General features: G+C 31.2%; 1 protein-coding gene across 1 annotated transcript; it reads left to right on the plus strand.

The window, feature by feature from the left end:
* Positions 1-24: 24 nt before the first annotated feature.
* On the plus strand, positions 25-10,436 carry LOC148628952 (cilia- and flagella-associated protein 57-like). The gene is made up of 20 exons (XM_088541381.1): positions 25-86; positions 739-1,235; positions 1,938-2,185; positions 2,522-2,681; positions 3,184-3,336; positions 3,499-3,644; positions 3,885-4,050; positions 4,440-4,766; positions 4,958-5,143; positions 5,337-5,501; positions 5,723-5,878; positions 6,051-6,144; positions 6,380-6,570; positions 6,836-7,009; positions 7,274-7,432; positions 7,731-7,874; positions 8,247-8,363; positions 8,916-9,047; positions 9,334-9,477; positions 9,783-10,436. The coding sequence occupies exons 2-20, from the start codon at positions 762-764 to the stop codon at positions 10,095-10,097; spliced, it is 3,651 nt and encodes a 1,216-aa protein (XP_088397507.1). The 5' UTR covers positions 25-86; positions 739-761; the 3' UTR covers positions 10,098-10,436.
* The last annotated feature ends 1,742 nt before the right edge of the window (positions 10,437-12,178 follow it).

The following is a 12,178-nucleotide window of genomic DNA, read 5'->3' on the forward strand; positions in this document are numbered from 1 at the left end:
CTAATTGACTTAGATATATCCGGATGCCAGAATTACTTCCGTTTCCCCCAGCAACCAGTATATACATCATCGAAAGAAACGGTCAGGTAACTATGTTCATTAATTTATCTTAACAAACATTTTCTACATCACGAACTCTGATCAAATGGTCACTCAGCGTTTTTTTCTCCTTCCACTCTTGCTTTATAATCCAAATACAACTACAAGTATTGCCATAAATAAAATTACGCTAGCCTATATACTATAGTCTATAGCCAATACTATAGAAATCTACGGCAGTGGTCAGTGCAAAGCAAATTGTTCAGACATTGCACATTTCCGCCAGACTATTTCATGTATTAACTCCTTTTGATAACATGCCCATTTCAATTGAAATTACAATAATTTTCATGATTTTGAAGCTGTTTGAGAGGTGCGATCTATAATAGTATTAATACCCCGAAAGGCGAAACAAAACAAAACAGTATAAATACAAACAGTCAGAACTCAGAAGCAGAAGTGTGTGTTGATCAAAAGTGACAGATTGGAATGTTCTTGCTCTTACTTTTACATTTTCAGTTTCTTTTTTGACATCACCATGATGGCAATATGTTTCATTTTTTTAAGAGATATTACAAATTGATAAACACAGAAGTGACATGTGAATTATCACAATTGTCTGGGGCATTTCTCTTCTACAGGAAAGTGGTAAACTGAGTAAATGCAGTATAATTTGCAAAATATTGTTTTCCATTACAGAGCTTTACATCACAGCTGTCAAGATGGCAGCCGCCAACTTTGATGCAAAGCATATTTTTGGTTTGAAACCTGGTGTGGCTGGAAATGTGTGCTATCATGATGAACAAACCATTGTTTACCCAGCTGGAGCTAACTGTGTCATGTACAACATTGACCAGAAGACACAGAAATTCATTTTGCCCACTGAAAAAAGTGAAGGTATGACAGCCTTAGCCATTGGCCCAAACAGAAGATATGTAGCCATTGCAGAAAAAGGAGAAAAACTTGTGATTAACATTTATGACTTGCACAATAACAGAAAGAAAAGATCATTAGTTCAGCCACCTGATGTAAAAGCTACAGAGTATGTCAGTTTAGCATTTTCACCAGATTCCAAGTATCTGATTGCATTGACTGGAAAACCGGATTATACATTGCTGTATTATACCTGGGAAAAGTCTAAAGTACTTGCTTCTACAAAGACCACAAATCCACAGACTAATAACCCTGTTTATCAGGTAAGTATTTTTATGAAGATTAGAACTGAATTTATGGAGCCAAAATTCATGCATAATGTACAGCATTATGATTAGATTAATCCAATAAAATCTGTAATGTATTTGTGTTTTTCAGGGGATTTCCCCTACATGTCCATAGTCATAATCTTTAAACTTAAACAATCTGTATACAGTCATTTATATTTTATAGATTTTTTTTTGATATAATGCTTGCTGTTAAAAATAATTATTTGATAAATGATTAAGCTTGGTACATGAATGTAACTTGCTTCAGTAGTGTTTGCTACCAATTTATGACTTTAACCTTACATGTATAATTAAAATCCAGAAGATTGAATTTTTTAAGAATAATGAGTAGATATAAAATAAATATTTGATAAATGATTAAGCTTGGTTTTTGATATTTGGTACATGAATGTTGGCCATCACAGTGTGTTTGCTACCAGTTTATGACTTGACCTTATAATTAAAATTCAGAAATTGAAATTTTTAAGAACCATGGTTAGATAAATCATGTAGAAAGCCCACTAAAATTCGTATGACTGTAGGCCATAATTGTAATCAAAGAGAATATCTTATTAAGAATTAGTAATGTAGGAATTTTTTTCAGTACTTTAAAATTTTTCAGAGGTAATGTCTTAAAATAATTATTTTTCTTGTTGAACTTCAGCTTTAAATTAATATATTTTTTTCCTATTTTAGGCTAGTTTCAATCCCCAAGACAATACACAACTGTGTGTTGTTGGAAATGGTATTTTCCGAAATTTTCGTTACAGTGAGGGTAACCTCAAAGCATTCAATTTCCAAAAAATGGAACCACAAAATTTTCTCTGCCATGCATGGGTATCTGAAGAAAGAGTTGTTGTTGGTACAGATACAGGAAAACTCTTACTGTTTGAAAATGGTGAAATAAAGAACGAGTTCAATGTTGGAGCAGCTTTACAGGAAAAGTATGATGTTTATATCAAATTTCCTTTTTAAATCAATATTTAATCAAGCATTTTATAGACACTATGGATATTTTGCAGAACATACAGTACATTGTATATTTTACTTGCACAAAATTTATGTCTACTTTGTAAACATCACTATATTAATCCACATTTGTTTATTAGAATTCTCATATTAGATTTTGTACACTACTTTAGTATTTTCAATTAAAAGTAAGTTTTACATCTATTTTTAAAAGAATTTGCATAGAATAAAATATTCTTGATGTGTGAGGAGTAATTCCCTTTTTATAGATTTTTGACACTCAAATATTGAATTTTTTTTTCAATTACTAGGAAACAGTCCGATGAAGATTCTGGTATTACAACAATTCCTCAAGTCACAGCTATTGTTGCTTACTCCAAAGGTTTTGCCTGTGCTTGTGGACCAGGGACTGTTCATTTGTATGAAAAGACAGATGATAAAGATCTCTTCAAAAAGTCTAAACAGATTAAGGTAGTAGTCAATACAATTCCAAGTCCTATAAAAAGTTAATATTTATATATACTTATGTATTATGTTGCTTTCTGCTATTAAAAAGCAGATGTATATACATATGTATAACAAACCTTATGATTAGGTATCAAGTCTCAACAGTTGTGTACCAGTACCATTACAGGATGCTTTATGTCAAGTAGTGACATATGTATCCTACTGCAGGCATGTGATACACATGATTGTTCCTACATTAAAATATATGTAAATAGTGTATCTAAAATTAAACAGTCACAAAGTTGCAAGACAACAAGAAATCAAATGGTTTATATTAAACATAAAGTTTGTGAGGAGATATATACTTAATGGTCACAATCAGTATACTTTGGAAGGGGTGACAAAGCTATTTCTTTCTGAACTATTATTACCAGGGTAGTCTTTGAAAATCATTTTAACTACCAAATTTTACTTAGATTTTTATTTAAAGACTACTAAAAATAAAAATTTAACCTTAATATTTCAGATTCCACAGGACAACTTCAGTTCATATGCTACAAAAGCCCAGCAGCAGATTATAACTAGCTTGGCTATAAGTCCATCTGAAGAGACATTAGTAGCCAGCACTGACCAGAGTCAGTTGTACCACATACAGTTGCCAAGTGCTGATCTTGGGAAGGTTTGTTAAGACTTTTTCATTCCTTGATTTAAGTTACATTTAAAAAATGCTATTCATAGAAGGTTTGATTCAATTTTTGTTCATTATACTTAGAATAGGAGATATATGGTCCTATTCTTTGTAGTGAAAAAAAAAAATAATTTGTATACTTTTGAATTGTAGAGTGAAGGTGATGTTGTCCAGTTTGAGGTTCTTTCACAAGCATTCCATAGTGGACAAATTTTGGGTGTTGATGTTTGTATCCGTAAACCATTAATAGCTACATGTTCCCTGGATAAGTCTGTTAGAATTTGGAACTATGAAAAATGGTAAGTATAAATTAGCCTGAAAATAACCATGGCTTGCTTTTTTTTAAATACTGAAAGATTACTGATATACAAATAAGATTCTCTGCAGTTAAACTTTAAGAGGAGCAGTTCTTTTATATTTGTATCCGTATTGGTAATTAATTGATTACTACTCTATATGTCACACAATAATTCAAATTTCAAAGATAAGTAAATCAATTTTATGCTTTCTGATTAAGTTTGACTAAAATTATATTTTAGCAACCTGGAGCTGTATAAAGAATTCCCTGAAGAGCTTTTCAGTATTGCCTTACACCCTTCTGGTCTTTACATCCTTGTTGGTTTCAATGATAAACTGAGGTTACAGAATCTGTTAATTGATGATATAAGAACATTCAAAGAATTCAATATCAGAGGTTGCAGAGAGGTATATATTTATTTATTGTGGGTATAACTAATTAGGTATGAGGGTTTGTATTGTCCAGGTATTGTCCTTGACTAGTTGATCTATGATTACCCTTTGGATCTCACAAGGACAGTTCTTGGAAACAACTTACAAATCTTTTACATTTGGTTTTTATTAGCTATCAGTTTGTAACAACATATAATTTTATGTCTGTTCATTTGTTGTTTTTTTTTCCTTTTTTGTGGAACTAAATATGTACATTAATTATGAAAATTTATGTTGAGGGATTTTGGACTTTGCAGGCTTTACAATGTATTGAAGAATGGTACTGACAATAAAAGATCAGTTATATCCCATGCCACAATTGCTGTTTCATTGTTTAATTAATACAAATGTTTATTATTTTGTAGTGTACATTTAGCAATGGTGGTCACCTATTTGCTGCTGTCAGTAATAACGTAATCCAGATCTTCTCTACTACAACTTTCGAGGATGTTGCCACACTTAGGGGGCATAATGGTAAAGTAAGGTCTATTACCTTCAGCAATGATGACACTAAGTTAATCTCCTGTGGAATGGAAGGAGCTGTTTATGAATGGAACATCTTTACATCAAAGAGAATCCGTGAGAATGTGGAGAAGGCCTGTAGTTATACCGGCGTATCAGTAACACCAGACAACAAGACAATTTACACAGTAGGAACAGACAAAAGAATCAAAGAACTGGCAGATTTTGAGGTAATTTTTTTTATTTTGACTTGAGATGAAATATAAATTAAGAACTACCATGAGACGCAAAATTTCTAGTAAGAATTTGAAGTAGATTTTCAAGCTTTTAAGAAAATAAGTGTTATCATTTTAATACCTTTCACTTATCAATGCATATGAAAATATAGTCATAAACATAACAAATTACAACAAATTTTCAGGTTGTCAGAAATATACCAGTTGGTGAGACAACCCTGTCTACTGTAGCTTTATCCCATTCTGGTCGTATGCTCTTTGGTGCCACTGCTAGAGGTGCTGTGTGGTCATTTAAATTCCCACTCACAATGCCTGTTGATGGTAAACCAACATGGGAAGAAAAACCAGGACATGGCATGGCAATTACAAAGGTAAACTTTTTTAGATTGCAAATTTTGAATACACACTTCCAGTAATATCAATTCATATAAAATGTTGGGCATATTATTATACATGTATTTCTGAAAGAAAGAACAATTCATTTCAAGTATATTGATTTCAGTAAGCTTTGTTTTTCAGAAATTTTACAATAAAAGTATATAAGATAAATTGTCCTTTTTTCAGATGAAAATCACTTATGATGACCAGTATCTGGTGACAGTGTCAGAAGATGCTTGTGTTATGTTGTGGAAACTGAGAGACCAAGAAGCTAGAGGTGTGTCTAAACGTGACAAAGATATTGGATGGACTGAAGAAATTCTCATTACTAAGAGTGATTTAGAGGATAAGGTATGTGGTAACAAAAAATACCATTTCAAAAGTCTCATATATTGACAACATACAATTATATATTTAAAAAATATTAACGAAAAGCCAGATCAGCTAAAAAGTCTTAATTCCATTGAACAAAACAGTTGTTGCATATAGATTTCTTGTAAGCAATATATTTTGAATCTACTAACTGATTTGTAATCTTCTTTTTCCATTGACATTTTGATAATTATTTGCAGAATAACCAAATGGCAGAATTGAAACAGAGAGTACAAGAATTACAGACAGAGAATGAATACCAGCTCAGGCTTAAAGATATGAGTTACAATGAGAAAATCAAGGAACTGACAGAAAAGTTTATTGAAGAAATGGAAGCTCTCAAAACCAAGAACCAGGTTGGTAAAATTGTACACCTTCATTAGATAATATGATTAAAACCATACAGTAGAATTATACATATTATATTATAAGATATCCATCATATACGACTGGGTTACTTAAACAATATTCAATTTATCTTTATTTCCTAGTGATAAATTGATAACATTGTATTTTTTTTATTTATAGGTATTAAAAACAGAAAAAGACAAAGAGGAGGCAAGACACGAAGAAGAACTAACTGAAAAACTAGAAGCTCATTCAAGGGAACTTCAAGATTTGGGTAGGAACAATATGACTTATTTTTTTTGTTTAATTTCCATTTTTTATAATCTTAAACCTCATCTTTACTAATATTTGCATCTGTTTGCAATAGACAAACACAGATTGTGATGGTTTCTATAGTTTCCAATGTTTCTATTGAATTTGTTAGAAAGGGAAAAATTGTTGACATTCAAAATATAAAATTTTGATTTTTTTTTCTTATAATTTTGAGCAACATTCACCTATCTTTTTAGAATCTGCTAATAACCAGAAATTGATGTTGGAGTATGAGAAGTTCCAGGATATGCAGGCTAAGATGAACAGGCTCCAAGAGGACTATGATAGAAGACTACAAGAAAAAGATGATAGCAAAGAAAGGGCTCTACAAGAACTTACTGAATACTTTGAAACAAAAGTGCAAGACATGACCACCAAATTAGAACAGGTACCTAAATAATTTGAATTAACTAACCCCTTTAGTGTGGAATAAGAATGGAAAACTACCATTAAAATGCAAAGACAAAAAAAACATGAAATGGGCAAAGGGAAGGTTGGTACACACATGTAAAAATATCAAATATAAAGAAAAGATTTAGCCCCCCCCCCCATTTTACCTACATTTTGTGTCTAACCATACAGAAAATTGCATTAGAAATAATTTACTCCTACTATGGTAAAGATGGTTAAGTAATTTTATGTTGCTTTTGTAGGCACATGATGAAGCCCAACAGTCAACAAGAGAGTACGAGGAAACTAAGAAGCAGATCGAGGAAGATGCTGACAGAGAAATCTTGGACATTAAAAATAAATATGAGATGGCACTTAGAGAGGAGAAAGATAAACATACTAAACTAAAGGGAGAAAGTGGCATCATGCAAAAGAAGGTAAACAATTTAAATACAAAAAATACAAATACCAGTTAATATATTGTAAATTTTGTAATGCTGTACATGTGTTTCGAGGAGTAACCTCTCATCTGCAGCATTAAAATTTAAAAATTTAAATCAAGATTTCAGCTAACAAAAATATGGGTAACATTAGTTTATTCCAGTTAAAAAGAGAAATATTTCAACATTTGGATAGCCATAAAAAGTCACACTTGCTGAATTATATGTATTTATATCTAAAAAACTGAATGTTTGTTACAGTATATTAGTGTACAGAAAGATATCGATGAACTAAAAGAGGAAATTAAGAAAATTCAGTTAGAGAATAAGAAACATGAAAATACCATCCAGAATATGATCAAAGACAGTGAAATTCAGAAGAAAGAAATTGACGAGAGAGATGAAACTATTCAGGACAAGGTATGTCTTAAATTCCTGCTTTGTAAGTAACCACATTATCTTTATAATAGATCTATTATCAAATCTTTGCATTTGAGGTCTTTACTTTTTCTTTTAAGCATTCTGTTACATGAGTTTTTGAAAACTTTCAGAAGAATAAAGAAGTGGTCAGCTAATGTCTATACAATTCTATGATGCAGAGTGTCAAACAGTTAGAAACTCAACAGCAGTTGAATGTGGAATAATACAACAACAGTATAAGAAAGAGATAGATATCATTAGAACATTTTAATAAACAGTTTAAACAATAACATTGCAGGAAAGAAGAATATATGATCTTAAGAAAAAGAATCAAGAACTTGAGAAATTCAAGTTTGTATTGGATTACAAGATAAAAGAACTGAGGAAGCAGATTCTACCAAGAGAAGAAGATATTAAGAAAATGAAAGAACAGATACAGGAGGTATTATATAATACTATTTTATAAACTCTTCCATTGATAGACAGAGCTATTTGTACAAGTTTTTTCATGTTACAGAGTCATGTTGCTAGGAGTGATGTCTCAACCAATGGGGATATGTAAGACTTCCTGTAACACCTGCTCTGCACCTGCATTAAAAGTTGAATTAATTGCTTCAAAATTACACATCAGTACATCATTTCCAACAGAATGTTGTTAAGCCATTTATGTTTAAGAATCTGATATATATATAGAACATGGCTAATGTTCCATCCCTCTTATGAAAGTATTTTTTTACTTTTATATACACCCATAATACTTTAGAGTATAAACAAGAATAGAGGAAGATTTTTAATTTTTTTTTAAATATTTCAGATGGAAAGTGAATTAGAAAGATTTAACAAACAGAACACTCAGCTTGAGTTAAGCATCAAGGAACTTACACAGAAACTGAAGGCTACTGATAAGGAAATGCACCAAGAAAGACAAAAGGTAAAAGTTAATGAACATGAAGAAATACATACTGCAAGAGTTTTATTGTTATTGAGTATCAATTTCATGGTTTTCATTGTTTCTTTGAATGATTGACAAATTTAGTTATGACAAATTAAGTTTTGTACTGATGTTTAAGAAAGTCAGAATGTTGAAATTACACATTATACACATAAAATAACTTATCTAAAAATAATTTTTGAATCAAATTAAAGTAATGAGTATAGTACATAAAACAAACTATTGTTTTTCAGGGTTTTATTTGCAAATTGATGGTGTATTGTAAATTTATTAATTTTCACCGATTTTATCAAGTGAACAAATATTCTCTGGTATCAATGTTTGCGGTTTTCGAAAAATGAAATACTTAATATAGTTTTAAAAGTAAATTTTGCAGGTACATGTACTATTTTTTTGTGCTTTTATATTTACCAGCAAAATAGCGAAAATCATTACTTTTACATTATATATGCACTTGTTGATGATAGCAGCTGCTTTCTATAAGAAATTGAGGGTAACGACAATAAAACTTGTACCAATATTTTGTTTTAGGTGCGTGATGTAGAGGCCGTTGTTAAGAGATTCAAGACAGACTTGCACAACTGTGTTGGATATATCCAAGATCCTAAGATGCTGAAGGAGAGCATCAAAGCCCTGTACTCCAAGCATGTGCAGGAAGATATTGTAAGTACTCATGTTATTAATTAACTTCACATTTTTTCAAATTTAGTTATGAACACATGACATACCTCTGTAGAATAAAAGAAGTAAATTCAGCTTTTTTTTCTTAAATGCATAATTTGAAAATTAAAAAATAAGTAATTTGCATGAGACATAAACTGTGCAGTGGTCAATGAATTAACTGTTGTTTCTTGCTGAATACTTATGAATAATCTTCTTCTTAACTATTGGTGAGCTTATTTAGTGACTTTATGTATGTATTTTTATGAACAACATTTCTTGATTACAGACTGAATCAGCCAGTGTAGATGCTGATATACAAAAGGAATACAGCCGCCAAAGGGAGCACCTGGAGAGATCTGTTGCTTCCCTACGTAAGAAACTAGCTAAAGATTCTGGAATACACAGAGCTGATAATGTCAGAATTATGCAGGTAACGTAAAAAAACATTTATTAAATAAAAAAGCTAGATCTGTGTTTCATAATTGCATTTAAAAGGGAAGGTACTTATATTTAACCCAGAATAATAAAATAAGAAATAATCTTAAACGTCATTGTCCATGCATCGAGAAAGATGCCACTTAGAATTTCCCATTTATTCTGATGTCATGAAAAGTAGATGCAACAACATTTTGTAACACCTAGGTAATGTTGAATGGCAAAAAGTTCTTTCTTTTTTTTTTGGATAAAATATAAGCTGACTATTCAATCAATAATAACACAACATCTATTTTGTAGGAAAATGTTTCACTGATTAAGGAGATAAATGATTTAAGAAGAGAACTTAAGATAGCAAGAACAACAATACATGACCTCGAAGCTGCCATGGGTCTTCACAGTAAGAAAGCAAAGAAAGATCCTAACTCTGTCCAGGCAATATCATTCAAAGCTCCATCAGTGATGGCTGAACAAGAGCTTGAAGAGAAAAACAAAATTATTGAAATGCAAAGAATGGAAATAAGAAGATTGAGAGAAGAACAAGATGGAGGAGGGTCAAGACCACCTTCTAGACCTAACTCTAATCCCAAACTGCCTCCTATGGAAGTTGCATGAACTTCTGATTAACATTTTAATGTATTGTTTCTGTCCATATCGCCTATCAGTGTTTCATCCTGCACAATGCCATTTTCTGAAAATTTTCTTTTATGTACCTTTCTTTGAATAATTTAAAGACTTTCTTATAGGTTCTTTTTTCAAAGACAGTTTATTCCAAAAGGTTTTGTACCAGAGGCTGTGATAGTTTTATATTATTGTTTTTATATTTATTGAATTTGAGTGCTACAGCTCTCACAGTTGTGTGATACTTTTGTACATTTTGTAAATATTTAGAAGATAAAACTCTATTGTTTTTATTGTACAATCAATAAAAGAAAATCATTTACATCAAAATGACTTTAATAAGGGTTTGTTTTTCTAATGACAAGTGCTCTAATGACAGTAGATATAGCCCAGTCATACAATTGGTCTGTTATACAATGCATGCATACCAGTGGCAGGGAAATTGACAAGAAATGAAAAAGTATTAAGGAACATATAAATATAGATATTGAAAGGACTGGACCTGCAATTAAAATAGATTTAAGTTCATTACAATGTACAATTCATACTCCTACTGAGATTCTTAAGTTCATATTTATGAAATGTCTGTATTGGCATTTGCAAATCATAAAGAAGTGCACAAAATAGTAGAAAAATGGAACATCTAATAAAATCAACCTACTTCCAATATTATTAAAACACCAATTTTCTGCTAACTACCTGTCAGGATCATGGAGTATAATTTTTCAACATTAAGCCAACATCACCAAGTTTTTTTTTAAATGTGAGAGTTATATCAAAAGTTAAATGCAAAATACCTCAGCTCCCTTTGGAATCCTCCAAGCATAATTACATTTCTTCATGCACATCACCATATTATGCCAAAATCTTCCTATAAACTAAAATCTCTTGAGCACTTAAGCATGTACAACCCTTAAGTTGGATTATCTCCCTTTGGAGTCCTCCAGTAGTAGTTATATTCCTTCATGCACAAATAAATACATAAATAAATAAATACCCTTATTTCCTTCAAAAATCTATCAAAATCCTTTAAGCAGTTTAGGATGATGGGCATAAAGGAAATGTGGACATGGACAGACGGTGATTCTTATACCCCTCTCCTTTGGGGGGGATATAAAAAGCTCCAATGCAATTCTAAAAGTAAAAACAAAACACAAAATATATATGTAATGTAGCACATGAAAATGGTGTTTATTGTGAAGTTGGTCTCCTGTTGCTTTAAATCTTAGACAACTGAACAATTGGGAAGGAGAAACCGACATTATTCTGAGTTTTGCAAACCTATAATGGGGAGTTATTCTGAATCTGCACCAAACCATCATCTTTATCTCACTGAATATTATTCTGACTGAGCCAACCAATCAACTCTCTATCACTGGGAATCAGTCTGATTCTAAGCAAACCAATAATCTTCAAATTTTACTAGACATGAAATTGTTCTGAGCCAACAAATCATCTTTCTATAATGAATTAGCCATTCATATTTCTCCTCCGTTGGACACTATTCTGACTTCAAGTCAGCCAAACTTATCTATATCTCCCTTTTATTAAACACTAGTAAAGCAGCAACTATCAATTATGAAGTAATTTTTTATTCAGCCTAAGTCAAGCCATTAACTGCTAGGCCTCAAAAGTGAACAGCCAAAGAAAAGACTGCAATTTGGTTGTTTTTTGCTAAGATAAAAGTGGGCATAATAGTTGAATAATCAATATGTACTGATAAACCTTTATTGGTTTATTGGACATTTCTTGCTGAATTTTTTTTTCATTCATAATTTTAATTATGCATTAAATGTAGCTCTGAAATGCCACTAAATGCATTGTAATAAGTCTTCAACATCAAAGTTTTAGAGAAAATATTTTGCTACTATTCAACTGAAGTGTTAACTGCGTTTTTTGAAATAAATCTACAGCAGTCATTAATCTGATTTATAGTCCGAGATTCATATATTCTTCTTCCTTGTATTATGCAGAACATGCTGACATTGACTTGCTTGAACAAATTGTCATTTCTTCTAATCTAAACAAATTTTAATATTTTATGCTGCATTCCAGGTCATAACCAATGTCAACAA

The sequence above is a fragment of the Perna viridis genome, chromosome 1 (genome assembly GCF_037379345.1).
Source record: "Perna viridis isolate PV_CMFRI_1.1 ecotype Kerala chromosome 1, ASM3737934v1, whole genome shotgun sequence".
Taxonomy (NCBI): Eukaryota; Metazoa; Mollusca; class Bivalvia; order Mytilida; family Mytilidae; genus Perna; species Perna viridis.

Coding starts and splice junctions, on each gene's coding strand:
- LOC148628952 (XM_088541381.1), top strand. CDS start 762: ATGGCAGCCGCCAACTTTGATGCAAAGCATATTTTTGGTTTGAAACCT. Junction 2,186..2,521: donor GGAGCAGCTTTACAGGAAAA/GTATGATGTTTA, acceptor TTCAATTACTAG/GAAACAGTCCGATGAAGATT. Junction 6,145..6,379: donor AAGGGAACTTCAAGATTTGG/GTAGGAACAATA, acceptor CTATCTTTTTAG/AATCTGCTAATAACCAGAAA.